Below are 17,719 nucleotides of genomic sequence, written 5' to 3' on the forward strand. Positions count from 1 at the left end.
CCTTCACGTTATTGACCATTGTTAACGTGTGTACTATTTATCTTTTTGTGGCTGAATGTTTGAATCACATCTCAGATAACCAATAATGAAGACAAGAATCAGACGACTGGTACAATGTAGGGGGAATGCAAGGGAAGTCAACAAGTCAGACATCTTAGCCCGCAACTGACACGAAACTGTCGTCCGTTTCTTTTCTATCGCGATCAATGCAGCTAAACTTCAATATCAGTCAGGTAGTTTTTCACTAATCCGTAAACTGTTCGAATTCATAAGTTAAAACTGATCAGTGTTTGGAACTATAACGTGTTGTATGTAGTGTCATGCCATGAAGGTTTCAGTGTTTCATCATTAACTACTGTTCGCGTATCTATGACCACCTCGCATTAATTGTGAAGTTTGGAATAAACGATGAGTGTTTTGGACTAAAAATAAATCAAAGCTATTAAAAAAGCAGTGTCCTTTGGCGTTTAATTGAAATGTCCATAAATAATGGCTTGTACACGTAAATATGAGTGGACAGGTAAACATTTAATAAATTCAAGTAACCCTCAAAGGGCCTCAAGGTCAACCTTTTCACTCGACCAATCAGAATTCAGCAAGGTCGTCACACCTTATACGACTCGTAAACAATAAACCGTGGAAAAATACAAAACTTACCTTTAACAAACACAAAATGCAAACATAAATATCCACAATCCTTCAAGAATATATTCGTATTTTGTCAACCCTCCATAACAAATTTAGAGAAAAGGCAGAAATGACCGCACCAACTCGCGCAATGCATTATGGGTCCGGTATAAAAGGCGTCTGCTCTTCGGAGGGGATGTAGTTCATGTCGGACTTGCCTAGCAGAATTTTCTCCCTCCAGGCATAGACCTATATATTTAGCGGTACAGGCGACAGGGATGATCAAGGTAGAGTCAGGGAGGATGGTGCCCCTGGCTGAACCTTTTCCGAACCTAGCACCGGGCCTACCAGGAGAGGTATGGAAGGGCTTTCTTTCTTTCGTTTTTAATGTGAAACTTCAGAAAAACTCGTGTTTCTCTGAGGTTTCTTGCAATTCGGCGCGCTGTCTTTGCCACTGAAGACCACGACGCGGTTTTATTTCGTTCAATTTCAGCATTCCGGTGATTTTCACAGTCCGGCAGGGGTGCGGAACGTAGTTTTGTTGTTGATTGAACCATTTTTCTGCTTTTTCGTGTTCCGTAATTTTCTGTTGCCACGTATGTTGAATTTCACTTGAGAGGTGCTACCGGCTTCGGAACAGCGACAATGAAATCCAAATAGGCGTGCGCGGTCGTTTATAAAGGGTTGACCGTTTCGTGACGTCAGTCGCCACGTTGTCACTCGCAACAACCAATGGGATCGCGAGGAGCGTGTTCACGTGCTATCACTTATGCCAATCGACAACATTCTGCTGAGATCAGCAGTGAGGCGAGTGGCACGTAATGAGCAAGGTCGAGGTCGTTATCGCACGCAACCAGCTCAGCGGCTCGCGCGCTCGGCGAGGCTCGGTAATCATAAGTGATTCCTGTGATAGTCTTGCGCAATCTTAGCTTGAGTTTTGCCGCGCAAGTAATTGCAGGATTTTATCTAATAATTCAAATCCCTTCATGGGATTCCAAGTCAGGTCTTACTTTTTCGTGCAATAGATATTTTATTTTTTAGAGAGGCCTGCAACTTAGAAATTGACACCGGATGGCCGAAGTATGAATCATTTTACAGCTTTTAATTATTGTTAAAAACATAAGTAAATTTCAACCCTTTTTTTCCCGTTTTGTTTGGTGCCTTCTCAAAGTTTCTTTACTCTTTTATTAATTTTTTTAATGTTTACATTACTTACAAAATATCAACTGTACTTTATCATCGTGTCACTGCGTGTTTGGAGATGCCGTTTGCGAAGCGCCTTGGTGCAAGGGAAACAACTGCTGTAGAGATAAAGTGTTGCTTGTCTTAGGCTGCTCGTGAGTTGTAGCCTCCCTTTAGGCAATTGCTTTGCCGAGTTGTGGGGACTGCCGTCCAGAGATCTTTTGAATGCAGAATGTTAGGATTGAAAATCACAAAACTTTTTTCTATATTTGTCAGGTAAGAATAGAAGAAGAAGAGATTAATGTATTTGCTCACACCTTTTGGGTAAAAATACAAAACAAGAACTTCTTTTCTGCTGGAAAATAATACAGGAAGGAAAAAATTTCAATAGAAAGAAAAACAGATTGGCAGCCTTTAATTATTCTGATATTTAGCTGTATTAAATTGTGTATGTACACAAAGGCATCCTTGCCATTCTCAACCATCTAATCATTTATTTTGTTTTCCTTTGTTCTACAGTCGGGCTTCCAAGATGAAGAGTCGAACACAGCAGCCTGGGTCAGCCAATGCATTGAGACCAGCGGGCTCAGTCTCGACCCAGGCCTTGACTTTGAATCTCTCTTTGGTTCACTGGCCTCTGGAAACTTTCCCGTCAATGCCGACTTGATGGATGTGGACTCCTCTGGTCAGTCAAAGATCGAATCCACGACCCTCAGCGATGCCGTCGAGAGTCCCGCCCAGCCAGTCACCCCCATCTCCGTTCCTGCCTCTCCGGCTTCAAGCGACAGCAGCTACCATCAGTCTACCAATCCTGTACCCAGACACAAGCGACCGTCACACAAGCGCGCTGAGCTCAAACGCAGAGATAAAATCAAGGTAGGTATTTAGTGCATGACGGATGTTCGAAACTAGAATGCATTACTCTTGATTATATTTGTTTTACTGATTTGTCAGTTGCTCTTTACTTAGTTGTTTGTGAGCTAAAAGTTTACGAATGATTTGAACACAGAAAAACAGAAAGATACAAAGTTTTCTTATGATTTTAGATGGAGAAAGCTATACAGAAAGGTTGGTAATACTCATGTTCAAGTTGTATGTCCCAAGCTGTGAAAAATGTACGGAACTCTGCAGATGGAGAGAACCATACCAGTGTGTTGTATCTGAAGCAACGTTTTGGAGAGAACCATACCAGTGTGTTGTATCTGAAGCAACGTTTTGGAGAGAACCATACCAGTGTGTTGTATCTGAAGCAACGTTTTGGAGAGAACCATACCAGTGTGTTGTATCTGAAGCAACGTTTTGGAGAGAACCATACCAGTGTGTTGTATCTGAAGCAACGTTTTGGAGAGAACCATACCAGTGTGTTGTATCTGAAGCAACGTTTTGGAAATTCTGACTTTAAAAATCCCTTCATTTAAAAAAAAAATCACGTTACTTCATGTTCAAGGGACAGCTTACTCAGTTACTGACAGAGTCAGTTTGAGACACTAAGTTTGAATATTACTAAAAGATTAAAAAGTTTGTGTGTTAAACCTCGTCGCGATATAACCTTCGTGGTTGAAAACGACGTTAAACACCAAATAAAGAAAGAAAGAAAGAAAGTGTGTTAAACTGTTATGAATTGCTTTGTTGTTGCTATTGTGTGTTTGTGTTTTTGTTTTTTGCTGTCATGACTTACATAATTATTTATTTTGAAAGAATCGTGTCTTACTCTTAGAGGTCATTTGTTTATGTTTTGAGTAAACATAATAGAACTTTCTGTCAGCAACCACCGATGGGAAATTCAGGGAGAGTTTAAACACTTTTGAGGGCCGTGTCCTGTCAAACCGGTGGTGGGCTGCAGCAGGTTCTAATAATTTTAGTCTAACTTGTTGTTATTTAGATAGTTGAAGGATTGTTCTCCTGTGGATGAACATTAAGTCACTACCCCTAAAGCATCACTCACTTTCAGTTTACAAGCTGTTGATAGTACAGTGTGGATTGCAAATAGTGGCACAATTGAAGCTTTCAGTCTGAATGTTAGCCTGCACACACAAAAACCAATAACAACAGCTACTTTGCTGGCAGACCTCTTAAGGTAGTTCACTGGACCCGTTAAAATATAATTTGGTTTCTCCCAAAAGTTGGTTATTTTTTAAGTTCGATCTGTCTGCTATGCATTCAGCATAAAAAAAATATAGGGTAGTGGGTTCGTTTCGGAGCTATGAGTCTCGGAAGACAGTGCCCGTTTTGAATTTTGGACCGAAAAATGGGTATGTTTTGAAAACGGCCAATTACACAAACATCTGCATAGGAATAGTCATTTAAAAAATATCACCCAAAGCAGCAATGGGCAGGTAACGAAGTGCACTGGTAAACGAAAATGTTGCGCATACTCAAACTTTGTGACGTCACGTCTTTTGCCAGAGTTTATTTTAAATTTGTTCCTCATGTTGAGGTATTTTATTGCTGGTAGCCTGGAAATAAATTACGATTTGATGAGATGGGTTGTAAACGCAAGAGCGATCAAAACGGCATTAAAAAAAACGACAGGTTGGTAGTGTTTTTAGGGGGGGTTCACTCCCTTGATTAACCCCACCCTTTGCACTATTACTGTCCAGTGTGCCTCAGAAAAATGTGTCACGATAATGTAAAGGGCTGTTGTCCGATCATTTGTCTCAGATATATGAGCCAACTAAATTATGTTTTTAACAAGAGGCGAAGCCTTCAAGGCTCACGTAAGAAATAGACAAACAGTAACACAAACTCAATCACTCCGTCACACATACACACCCACACACACAGTAAGCTTAGGTGACACTGTGCAAGAAAGAGAGACACTAGATCTGTCTGTGTCTGCATGTAGCCTACTTACAGGGACACGACTGCCAAATAGTCTCGGCCCGCTCAAAATAACAATGACCGAGACCACACACACCACGCGAGAGAGAAAGACTACAGGGAGGCATGCCGTCATGATGCATTAATTGACGTCAAACTTTTGACCGTGACGTAATCTTATGCGAGCTTTATCCATAGTCTTGGATAACCACTCACACATAGACTCGGAAATGTTAAAGTTTCTACCACAGACATACACACACACGCACACACGCACAAACGCACGCACAGACAGACAAAGTTACGATCGCATAGGCTACACTTACGTGAGCCAAAAACCACTGTTACATATGACCTCTGTTGAAAGTCAAAGGTCACCGCAACTTTGAAAGGCCACAAGTCCGATTCAAATGTAATAAAAACGCCAATCAAAAGGTGGCGGTCACTTGTTTGATACAAGTGTAATAATAAAAATTAATAATCAAGGCTTGGTTTATAATTTTGCTTAATAGTGCGCACTGTTATTTGTTACGGTTTGAAGGCTGGGACTTTTTGAGGGTGGAATTAAAGCAATTTTTCGCCTTATGGGCCCCTTATGCCTCGAAGGACTTCAATTATTGTATTATCTGCTGCCAGCGTACAGTAGAAAGAGGGCTGCATACACAAGACACTTGTTCTTAATACTACTGGCTGTTATTCTAGTTCAAACATCGGTTTTAACATGTGGTATTCTGATGCAATCACGCTGTGAGCATCACGGGTTGGGAGACACTCTCTTACCTGCTACCGGAGCTTCAATGTTAGCTTTGGTGATTATTACGATGTCACTGGCAAAGAGAACGGCTTTGTACCGATTTCATTAGATGCCCACGTGTTTTTGACCTCGTGGTTGGTAGGCGTGTCGCATTGTTTTTATTTCTGGCGGTGTCGTCATTTTCTGACGTCATTTGTTCTGGGCCGCGTCACCACACTTCCGCTGCCTGAAAAATGTGACGTTTGTTCTATTTACGTCATTCGAATGTTCGACGTGTTCTTCTTCTTCTTCTTCTTCTGCGTTCCCTGTTCGATGTGTTCGAATTCCCAGCCTACCAGGAAAAAATGGCGACACAACTCAGTGGCTTCCCTTTGTGTATGAAGAGTAATATCCCTGTCTCCATTTGACCTGTCTTAAATGAATGTCAACTGTCAAGTGTTTCTATTTCAACAGGATTTTTTTTACAAATTTTTTACAAATTTTTAAACGGTGTAGTTTGGGCTTAGAAAGTCATTGGTCACAAGCAGTAATAAAGGTTAAGCCAGCAGTATTTCAAAGTTTAACATTTATTTGCTGCCCCCAACATTACCAGTTAATTTTGTGTCAATGAGTGCCCTCATAAATGGAATATACCTGCTTTACGTTATCAGTGGCGAGGACACAGATTGGTCGCAAATGTATAATGTCTACAAGCAAAAATTCAAACAATCATTGATGTGTAGCCCATGACCACAGAAAATGAAGAAGAAAAAACAGTGAGTGATTTTAGGTGGTGGTGGCTGTGTTCTCTTGCCAGCATGTTCATGTGATTAAGACTGATATGTACAATGTTTTACTGGTGGTACCTACCTTCTGTCAGCTTCTGTCTCACTGTCTCTGTCATTGATGGAATGAGCTGAAATGTGACTGTCATTCATTTGTGTACAAACATTTTTGACTAATTCCATTTTCCAACAATAACTTTATGCAGAATCGTTTGGATGACTTGAAAGCAGAAGTTCCTTCGATCGCAGACAAAGGAAAGATGAGCGAGTCTGCTATCCTTATAAAAGGTGAGAGTCGTTGCCGGTTTGGCGACCTTTTTAATTTTCATCATCAATTTTTATTAATACGTTCCCTTGCAGCTGACAAGGTGAGCAAATCTTGGGTCGTTCCCCTTGCATGACAAAGGTTGGAGGTTAGCTTTTCCGTCAGCGACAATTTGTTGCGTATAGCTCTCGTTTAGAGAGAAACGAGTCTGACTTTTGTTTGCAAGGGAGAACTGTCCAAGTCTCAGTTACGTCCCTTTTGCTTTTGATGATGACTTTTTTTTTCTTTGTTGCTTTTTGTTTGACGATAGGGAATTTGTGTGTTTGACCTAGTTAGTTGTGCCCTTTAGTTATGTCGGGCACATTTGCCAAAATTCTTACTTGTCTCCCTATCTCTAGCGGCTGAATACGCGAAGCGCCTTAAAGGGGATTGCGAGAGGTTCACGACGGAAGCTGCAAACCTCCGCCAGGAAATAGAGTCCCTGAGCACAAAGATTCAGTAAGTTTGCTGATCGGCCATCTCCCATGATTGAAGTGCGCTTGACAGTTGCGTGGTATGTTCCGTGTCTGTGCTACGTGCGTTGATCAGTACCACTGTTGAGTTGCTACGCTAACCCTAACCTTCAGCTCTTTCTTATTTGCAGGTTCAGTGTAGGCTCTCAATTTCAAACCAATCTCAATTTCAAACCAATCTCAATTTCAAACCAATCCTTAATTATTTTAAAGATTCACAACGCTCGCTCTGTTTTGACGGACGGTCTAAACTGTCTTCAGTGAGAGAGTAATTTGAGTAAGCCATTCTCAGTCTTCTCTACAATTACTTGAGTAGCTTGTTTAGACTCGGGTAACGTCAGTGTTTCTCAGTTTGCCTTTTGTGTTAGTCGGCTAGAACACCGGGGCAGTCTGTAAGGGAGCAGAAGCACAGACCAAAAAGTCAAGTTTGATTTTTGAATGGCACACATTTACAAAACAAAATTTTTAATTCAAAAAGTAAGAAAAGGCACTCGGAAGAATTTCCTTTAAAAATTGGAAACAACCGCCTGAGAGATCGAGAGAGTGGAGAAAAGAACATTCTGAGATGAACTGAAGAAAAGGAGAACAGTGCTGATAGATTGAAAATTTGGAAGAAGATGAGCTTTTAGCAGCATAAGATCGAGTGCCAAATTTCAGCTTTTTGCATTGTGCCCTCTGAATAAAAACTACAAAAGTCTACCAGAGGAAGAGAAGAACTCAGGAAGATGAAGAAGACAAAAAATGGCATCAAAGCAACCAACATGGAAAATAAAGTTAAAAAAACACAAGAAGATGAAGAAGAAAACAGAAACGTGAGTGAGCTCTACTAGGACAGAAAAGAAGACGCGAAGTACCGAAACGTGTATCCCCAAAACAATCACAAATGAAATTCAGACAACCACAGCACGCAAAACCAAAACTGTGCAACTGTATCCTGTGCAACTGCCGCCAACACCTTAGCAGGTAGTCTGCTTCCCCCTCCCCCCTCCCCCCTCCCCCCAAGCTCTCCTCCCTTTGCCTCTTGAGGACGATGCATAAGCATTGTGTTTGCTTTTTTCCAGCACTTTCCAAGAGCACCTGCCCGCCGCCGGCCTGAAGCCTGAGGGGTCAGAGGAACAGGCTCTGTCACTAGATCAACTCTGCGACAGTTACGTCGTTCGGCGCACCAAGGAGAGCTGGAAGTTCTACCTTGTATCCTTTTTTATTTATTTTTTAACATAAGCAATAAATACAAAGGGAAAGAGCCTGTAGGGGGGCCTGTAGGGGGACTGGGTGGCCGAGTGGTAACGCACTTGCGCTCGGAAGCGAGAGGTTGCGAGTTCGACCCTGGGTCAGGGCGTTAGCAATTTTCTCCCCCCTTTCCTAACCTAGGTGGTGGGTTCAAGTGCTAGTCTTTCAGATGAGACGAAAAACCGAGGTCCCTTCGTGTACACTAGATTGGGGTGTGCACGTTAAAGATCCCACGATTGACAAAAGGGTCTTTCCTGGCAAAATTGTATAGGCATAGATAAAAAATGTCCACCAAAATACCCGTGTGACTTGGAATAATAGGCCGTGAAAAGTAGGACATGCGCCGAAATGGCTGCGATCTGCTGGTCGATGTGAATGCGTGATGTATTGTGTAAAAAAAATCCATCTCACACGGCATAAATAGATCCCTGCGCCGAGTCTGGAGATACGCGCGCGATATAATACTTCATATAATAATAATTATCAGGGAAGGTCTACTGCAGCTTAAAAATGACAGTATCAACAACAAATAATTAGGAATTCGACTGGTGACTCTAATGATTCTCTGTTTGTCTTGACTTTTGGGGGTTTCACCCCCCCCCCCCCCCCCCCCCAAAAAAAGTGTTTCAATTAACTTCTTCATACTTGCACACAAGTTTTATCTCACTTTGATTTTAATGCGACATTGCATTAACACTTTCCGCTGAATCCACATATATTCGCACAAATCATGTTCTTTCTGATTATAATAACTGATTCAGACCCACACATTTCCCTCGTTCCTATTTGGGATCTAACGAAAGGACTGGGTGGCCGAGTGGTAACGCACTTGCGCTCGGAATCGAGAGGTTGCGTGTTCGACCCTGGGTCGGGCCGCTATTTTCTCCCCCCTTTCCTAACCTAGATGGTGGGTTCAAGTGCTAGTCTTTCGGATGAGACGAAAAACCGAGGTCCCTTCGTGTACACTATATTGGGGTGTGCACGTTAAAGATCCCACGATTGACAAAAGGGTCTTTCCTGGCAAAATTGTATAGGCATAGATAAAAATGTCCATCAAATACCCGTGTGACTTGGAATAAAGGCCGCGAAAGGGGAACATTCGCCTAACAGGCTTGAGGTTTGCTGGTCGATGTGAATGCGTGATATATTGTGTAAAAAATTCCATCTCACACGGCATAAAGCGCTTTGAACTTCGGATAAGGCGCTATATAAATAAAGAGAATAAAAAAAAAACCTTGTTTTGCTGCATGAATGTGTGCCGATTTCCTTGACGCCTGACCAGTTCAGTTTCTTCATGAAGCCGCTGTTCAAATCGTACAAGGAGGAGACAACCCCCAGCAATCTCAATACCTTCATGTCCTCCGTGGTCAACTGGACCAGGGACAGCTTGGGTCTCTCCGCTCTCAGACCTCGTAAGTAAACTTCTCATCATTTATCACCTTTGCTTGGGCTAGCTGTGAGGTGTAGAGAACCTGTAGGCATTGGACCAAATGTGACAGGGCGACGCAGTAGTCTCCCTTCACAGCAGTTCTGCAGAGTTGTTTGACGGCTTGAGCGTGGGCTATTTATAGTAGCTTGATGTTTCTTGTACGCCAGTCGCCGGTGGTTGTAGAGAAGTGTTTGTGATGGGGTGTGGCTGCTGTTGTCTCCTGGTATGCTCTTGGGAACCTTTACTTACAACAGGTGGTTGTAGAGAAGTGTTTGTGATGGGGTGTCCAGGCAGCTGTTGTCTCCTGGTATGCTCTTGGGAACCTTTACTTACAGCAGGTGGTTGTAGAGAAGTGTTTGTGATGGGGTGTGGCTGCTGTTGTCTCCTGGTATGCTCTTGGGAACCTTTACTTACAGCAGGTGGTTGTAGAGAAGTGTTTGTGATGGGGTGTGGCTGCTGTTATCTCCTGGTATGCTCTTGGGAACCTTTACTTACAGCAGGTTTGAAAGGGCTATTCATTTTATTTAGCTTTAAAATTCTCAACCCTGTTTGACTGGCTTTGCCTCCAAATTTGATTCTTGTGCTTCGGGTACTCGGTTACACTATATAGAATGGCAAAGGAGAGGATCTGTTGATCTAGTTGGTGTCCAGCTGTAATGTGGATGAAAACACTTCTGAAGCTTTGTTACCTTAATAAAATGGTAAACACTGGTAACCTTTGCAAAATGGTGTTTTGTACACTGTAACAAAAACAACCAGGTACAAATCTATATTATATGCCTGTAAAAACTAGCATACGGTGATCATCCATACGGAAGGAAAAGGGGTCGGCCCGATATTGCGCGGGTCCGCTATTGCGCGAGTCTGCTATTGCGCGGGTCCGTTATTGCGCAACCTAAGAAGAAGCGGAATAGTTGCCAATGTGACAGGGCCTACCGTGCACTCCCCAGAACCCCCCCCCCCCCCCCCCCCCCCCCCCCCAGGAATGTACTACAGCCAGGTCTGCACGCAGCGCGCAGCCAGCAAAAACCCAGACTTCAGATTTGATTTACGAACTGTGTAAAATCTACACAACACTAACCCTTGTAAACTTAATCAGCTATCAGGGATACATAGAATAGCACATTCGAGTACTTAAACAAGCCAGTCTGTTGCCAATAATGACAAAATTCCGAGTTTAAATGTGGTGACAATGTTCATTTCATGACACTCAACCATACATTTTGTAATTACTCTATTGATACGCAACTTATTCATGTAACAAGCACATGCACATGTGAATGAAAGTCTCGAAAATGAGAATATTCAATACAAAGTGCGCAAAAAAACCATAAGTTTCAAAGCATAGTCTGGAGAAACCCACCGTTCATGTGCCAACCACGCGCTGGGTGCAGCTGACCACGCCGTTCCGTGGGGGTGTTACTGCATGATTTCTTGGAAAATCCAGGAACTCACAGAATGAAACTGAACGCACTGCATTTTTTCACAATGACCGTAGTCCGCCGCTCGTGCAAAAGGCAGTGAAATTAACGAGCCTGTTTAGCGCGGTAGTGGTTTACTGCATAGCACGCTTTTCTGTACCTCTCTTCGTTTAAACTTTCTGAGCGTGTTTTTAATCCAAACATATATCTATATGTTTTTGGAATCAGGAACCGACAAGGAATAAGATGAAATTGTTTTATTAGCAAGCTCTCTGTGTTGGTTGCTTTATTGTTTAAGCTAAATTTAAGGTTTTATTTTTTGTGGAATTAAGTTTTTTTTTTAATGTAATGTTTTTGTTTTTTTCATAATGAGTTAGACAACAGGTGTTCTTGGTTTTCTTTTGTCCAGGTCTTTGGAAAATGCGAAAAGTGACTGGCATATACTCATTCATTATTTTTGTTATTCCAACTTACTTTTTTAATGTAATATGTTTGGTTTTTTTTTTTCATAATGAGGTAGAGAACAGGTGTTCTTGGTTTCTTTTGTCCAGGTCTTTGGAAAATGCGAAAAGTGACTAGCATTTACTCATGCATTATTTTTGTTATTCCAACTTACTTTAGTTCGGGGTTTTTTTCTTTGAGAAGACGAAAGATGATTTCAGGATGTTCTGAATTTATTTTCAAGATTGGAATAAATGCAATGTCAACATTTTGTTTGTCAGTTTATTTGTTTGGTTTATATTATGACCACCTGAGATTTATAAGGTAGTATTTCTGAGCTCGATGCTTTGAATGTTGGGATTGCAAAAGTAATTTTGTGGAATAAGAAATGGTTCTTTCCCCCTTTCTGTGACACCTCTTTATTTTATTTTGTTGTTTAAAGGCACAGTAAGCCTCCCGTAAACCATCACAGAGCTCCCCGAGCGTCTACATACAGTACAAGCATACTTCCATTTGAACGCTCACGGAACGGGAAAATCCTGGCTGCTTTCTGTCGAGCGTGAGAAATGTTCAAAGAATTTATTTTTGTAGACTTGGTCCTCTACAACAATGGCGCCTCGTTTTGGTGCTGGACGGCTGTTATGAATATTCCGAATACCGGAAATCACGCCCGGACAGTAAGCCTCCCGTAAACCATCACAGATACTGTCAGGCTTTTACACACGGTACAAACACCCTTCCATTTGAACGCTCACCAAACGGGAACATCCTAGGTGCCCTACGTAAAGAGCGAGCAATTTTTAAAGAATTAATTTTGCAGATTGTCTCGAACACTTTTTGGACCCATCCTGAACTCAGGTCAAAAATGAGTTACTTCCCTTCGGGTCTCATTCTATCGATGTAAACTGGCCATAGCCGTGGATCGATGATTATCAGAATGTTTTTGGACCGTGGTGCGTTTTTGCGCTACACCTAACTTTTAAAATCAAAATAATAAATTGACAGCTTGTTACACAAACATTCTTTAATCATAAAAGAATTCTTTTTTCATCAAGACAAGATCAGTACAATTCGAAGTTGTGAAAGTTTGAAAAAAGAAAAGCCCGGAAGCAGGGTCACGCAAGGGTCGTAGCAGACGACGGTTTATGCAAATCGCCGTTCCTCTCAACAGTCAAAAGCCATCGCTAGAGTTCTTGTGAACCACAGTCGTTTGTTTCGTGCATAAAAACATGCTATTGTAGATAAGCTCACATCGAGTCGCATTCAAATGACTAACTGACGACTACATTGTGAAAAAGGGAAACTGGATCACACGGGTTCACGATGGCTCAGGGGTAAGATAAACCAAGCAAAAATAAATTCTTTGAAAATTGTTCGCTCTTTACGGAGGGCACCAAGGATGTTCTCAATCGGTGAGTGTTTAAATGAAAGGGTGTTTGTACTGTGCGTAAAAGCCTGACCGTATATGTGATTGTTTACGGGAGGCTTACTGTGCCTTTAATAATATACATAGTCTTTGCCATGAAACCGACTTTCAACACGTTTGAATGATTGTCAGCACAGTATTCTCTAGGCTGTGTCTCTTGGCTTTGGGTATTTCTGTTACACTGTGAGAGATTGGTTGAATGACAAATAGTCACCGCGCAATAGCGGACCCGCGCAATAGCGGACCCACGCAATAGCAGACCCGCGCAATAGCAGACCCGCGCAATAGCGGACCCGCGCAATAGCGGCCCAGCCCCAAGGAAAAGGCCAGCCACATTGATCAAATAAGGCATAAGAGAGTCAGTGACAGTGTGTGGCAACTGTTTACCGATTCCGGCTTCTAAAAGCAGTATCTCATGTATTTGCAAACGACTGTCTAAGAGTAGGATGTAATCTCCACTGGCACTGAAGACAAAAATAAGAATGAGAATTTGATTGACAACAAACGATGTTGTTGCAGAATCTTTGGAGATTATGAGGGAGATCTGCAAGGAGACGGACATCATGAGCCACCCTGAAACCCTTCCACAGCAAGCTCTGGCCAGCGTGGGCAAGACGGCCTCCTCTGCTCAACCAGCCATGGAGGCTTCACGCCCCACCGCCCATCCTGTTCCCGTTCAGCCCCCAGTGTCTGCATCTTTCGCAGCACCTACTAGCCTCTCTCGACCCTCCGCAGTCAGTCGCCGAGAGAGCAGCACATCGCGAAGAAGCGCCCAAACCAGTCGGCCAGTCAGGGATCGCAGTCCCAAGGTTCGCACAGTCTCGCCCAGAAACCTGCTGCCTGCAGCTCCCAGGCCTGTCCCCAGTGGGAGTGCCCTGTCTGCCAGCCCTCCCAAACACTTCACGCCTGTCAAACCAAAGCAGGTGCCCTCTCACCAACCTCTTGCCAGCCTGTCGCCCACTCTAGCCAGAAACATTGCCCCCAAGCCCAGCCAGCAGTCTGTGGCTGGTATTTCTGTTGGCCCCACTCCCACCAACATTTTCACCATGGTAACAAGGCCTGCAGCCACTCAGCAGTCTGCAGCTGGTTTTTCCGTTGGCCCCGCTCCCACCAACATTTTCACCATGGCAACGAGGCCTGCAGCCAGTCAGCAGTCGGTGGCTGGTATTTCTGTTGGCCCCGCTCCCGCCAACATTTTCACCATGGCAACGAGGCCTGCAGCTAATCAGCAGTCAGTGGCTGGTATTTCTGTTAGCCCCGCTCCCACCAACATTTTCACCATGGCAACGAGGCCTGCAGCCACTCAGCAGACAGTTGGCGCCACCGACTCGTGTCACGTGGATGACATCACTCAGCTGGCGGCCAGTGTTGGCGAGACATCCATTCGCCACGGTCGTCCCACAGCCACCATCGCTCCCAACATGTTCATGGGGGCGGGGAGTCTGGACACCCAGGTGGCGCAGTTCACCATTGGCGGCATTGCGGGAACAAACTTTCACATCTATGACTTTGACATCACCGACATTCCCCTGCCCGAGCTGCCGGACAGTGTCCTCCCCTCCCCCCAGCCCTGCTTCACCACCGCCTCCCCCTTCGCCGGCCTGACCACCATCGAGGCCTTCCCCCACTGCCTGGGCAGCTCGGCCCCCATTGTTGCTCAGTCCACCTCCAGCGTTCTGACCCTCTGCCATTCCACTGCCGCTGTCCAGTCGACCACCGCCACCACAGCCACCAGCGGTGCCGGCACCATTGCCAACCCCTCGACATCTTCTGGCTGGTCATGACAAGGGGTGCTAGCGGTCTGTGCTATTGTCGTCTGATACATGTCCGCTGCAGAGTCATTGTTCAATTCATTCATCATTTTTGTCATGAGTCATCTGTATCAATTTGGTGATAGTTATTCATTTGTGTCATGATTCATCTTGAAGTCATTGTACAGTTCCATCATGCAGAGTCATGCTAAGGATCATGTTTGTCGTGAAGCATCATGAAAATTTGGGCATTATATTTTTCTGATCATTTTTGTCATCATGAAAACTTTTGCATATTTTTCTGAGCATTTCTGCTGTAAAGCATCATGAAAACTCTTGCTTGCATGATATTTTTGTGGAGTGTTTACCATTAGGCATTATACAGTTCAGTGTCATAATACATGTTCATGTGTACAAAGAGATTTTCATCTTATTTTTCTTATTAAAATGTCAAAAAAGTATTTGTACAGTGTTCTAAGTTCAGATGAACATAACATGCTCATTTTTCCCTGCTGGCTTTTAAAAAAAACACCACTCGAAATCATGAAGCATTAGGCCAAAAAAAATAGTCTGTTTACGGTAACCCGACCAACCCTATTTTTTTCGCGCGACCCTAGACTTTTTTTTGGCATTTGGGGGGGGGGGGGGGGGAGAAAAAAAACCCGTAAAAATATGGTTTTTTGGAGAAAAAATAAATAAAATAAAAAATCCTGACCTACCGACCCTATTTTTTTGGCCTATGTTACCGTAAACAGACCTTTTTTTTGTTTTGGCCTTACAATGAATTTACATTATCCCCCTTTTATCCACAGTGTGTGACACAGCTCAACCTTTTGGTGTTCAGTGTTACTGTTTGATTCAATCAATTGGTCCCGCAACTTCAAGCTTTTGGCGAAAGCTCAAAGTCTTTAGTTTGTACAGTAAAGGAAGACGGTGTGTGCTTTAGTACAGCATTGAAGTAGAAGATACTCAACCAGGCGTGTTGTAGAATAGTTTTAGTATTGTGGTGACATACAAAAATGAATATAATTAAGTATAGCTATAATTGTGTGTCCAGATTGTCTGCTCAATCTTGCAATTAAAAAGGGTTATAATCTGACATCGGAGCAGCTGACAGCAGTGAACTTGAATACAAATGGTGATTTTGACAGTATTCTGTAGTTGGTTTTTTTACCGTGGATGGGTTTCTTTCAAAGTTTAGCTTGTTAATTTGAGGATTGCTTAGTGGCTTAATTCTCTCTGATCAAGTTTGCTCAAAAATGATGATTAATTGGCTGTTTATTGCATTTGAAGTGGGGAGGGGGGTAGTGTCTACAGTTTTAAAATGTGTGTGCTGGCGCATAATTAATTTTGACCAGACACTCGTTATATTGAAGTGGATGCTCATACTGTTCCATCTTGATGTTATTAAATGCAAGGCATTTACAGTAGCATGAATTAACACCCAGTGATCACAATGAGTTTTTTTATTTGTGATAATGCACAGCTATGCACTGTTGTATTTTGACATTGTGGCTAGCGCAAACTGTTGTGTTGGTTGTAATAAAACAATGTTAACTTGTTCTTCATACTTCTTATTTATTTTCTGGTGTGGATGTATTTCTCTCTTTCTCTGTCCTTCTTATTATGTATATCTATATACACATGTATTTGCTAACAATATAACCTTCGTGGTTGAAAACGACGTTAAACACCAAATAAAGAAAGAAAGAAAGAAAGATTTGCTAACAAATAGTTCCGTCTTCTTCCCTCTCTAAGCTTAAATACAAACACACTTGCTAACAAATAAACCCCTCTCTCTCTCTCTCTCTCTCTCTCTCTCTCTCTCTCTCTCTCTCTCTCTCTCTCTCTCTCTCTCTCTCTCTCTCTCTCTCTCTCTCTCTCTCTTATACACACATGAACTTGCTTAACAAACAGTTCCGTCTTTTTCTCTCTCTTAAACACTAACAAACAGCTCTCTCTCTCTCTTTCTTATGCTCTCGCTCTGGAAACTTGCATTCTCCCAGTAAGGTCATATATTGTACTACGTTGCAAGCCCCTGGAGCAATTTTTTGATTAGTGCTTTTGTGAACAAGAAACAATTAACAAGTGGCTCTAGCCCATCTTCCCCCTTTCTCCTATCCCATCTCCCCCCTTTCCCCGTCGCGATATAACCTTGAATGGTTGAAAACGACGTTAAACACCAAATAAATAAGGAAAGAAAGATGTACACTGAACGTTTGTTAACTGTGTAGTGGCTGTGTGTAAGAGAGAATTTTGGACAATTTTTGAGAAGGCACCAGATAACTGCCAAGTAACACTCCCTGCAAAATCAGTCTCATTTGAGCTGATGTAGCCTGACAAATGCATATCGCCTAAATATCCACTATAAATATAATACATGTGTTGAAATGTGTTGTCTTTCCCTTCTTAAAAAGAAATTCCCCCAAAAAGAAACCATTGACGTAAAATGCATTATCAATCTCGGTAAAAATCAATTTTTAATTTTGACCACTGAAATTCGATGATTCCGTGAAGTTTATTTCCATGTTGCGAGTCAACTAATATAACCACATAACTCTTGACAGAATGAGGTAGTCTGGGGCACCTGCTCTTGAATTTTACAAGACACAATTCATCAAAACTATACACAGTATTATACATTATACATGAAGCAACCCTCCATACTTTTAACACCCGATTCTACAACAGTTATAGACACAGTTACCTCCCGTGAGAAGTGTCGAACTCTGACCTCGATTTTGAACAGTCTTGAGACAAGTTAATAGAGTCAGCCGGATGATAAGCTTTCAATTATGGTTTGCGTTTATTTTGTTTTGCTTTGGTGTTTTTGTTGGGTTTTTTTCAAGAAAAGAAACAGAATGCTTTCCCACAGAGACCTGCACGATAAATCAAAATATACAAGAAGATAATACGACATGTAGGTAATGTTATAAAATACATCGAGCACGTACCTAAAAAAAAATCATTTTGTTATCGTTCAGGCGACACGTTTTTCTATCTTGTTCTATATACAATTGTTCTCGCCACAGTCACCTCCCGTAGATTAAGTGTATAAACTGCGTCTCCCAAGAAATGGATGGTGAAACTATGGATT

At 42.5% G+C, this 17,719-nt stretch overlaps 1 protein-coding gene across 1 annotated transcript; it reads left to right on the forward strand.

Annotated features, from left to right (window-relative positions):
* Positions 1-806: 806 nt before the first annotated feature.
* Positions 807-16,185, forward strand: LOC138961624 (uncharacterized). The gene is made up of 7 exons (XM_070333294.1): positions 807-983; positions 2,329-2,685; positions 6,354-6,435; positions 6,811-6,910; positions 7,986-8,115; positions 9,437-9,566; positions 13,391-16,185. Exons 1-7 carry the CDS (start codon positions 906-908, stop codon positions 14,653-14,655), a joined length of 2,142 nt encoding a protein of 713 aa, XP_070189395.1. The 5' UTR covers positions 807-905; the 3' UTR covers positions 14,656-16,185.
* Positions 16,186-17,719: the final 1,534 nt, after the last annotated feature.

The sequence above is a fragment of the Littorina saxatilis genome, linkage group LG3 (genome assembly GCF_037325665.1).
Source record: "Littorina saxatilis isolate snail1 linkage group LG3, US_GU_Lsax_2.0, whole genome shotgun sequence".
Lineage (NCBI taxonomy): Eukaryota > Metazoa > Mollusca > Gastropoda > Littorinimorpha > Littorinidae > Littorina > Littorina saxatilis.

Bases quoted from the DNA above. Each gene is read 5' to 3' on its own strand.
- LOC138961624 (XM_070333294.1), top strand. From the start codon at position 906: ATGATCAAGGTAGAGTCAGGGAGGATGGTGCCCCTGGCTGAACCTTTT. The intron at 984-2,328 runs GTATGGAAGGGC...TTTGTTCTACAG, and splicing joins CACCGGGCCTACCAGGAGAG to TCGGGCTTCCAAGATGAAGA. The intron at 6,911-7,985 runs GTAAGTTTGCTG...GCTTTTTTCCAG, and splicing joins TCCCTGAGCACAAAGATTCA to CACTTTCCAAGAGCACCTGC.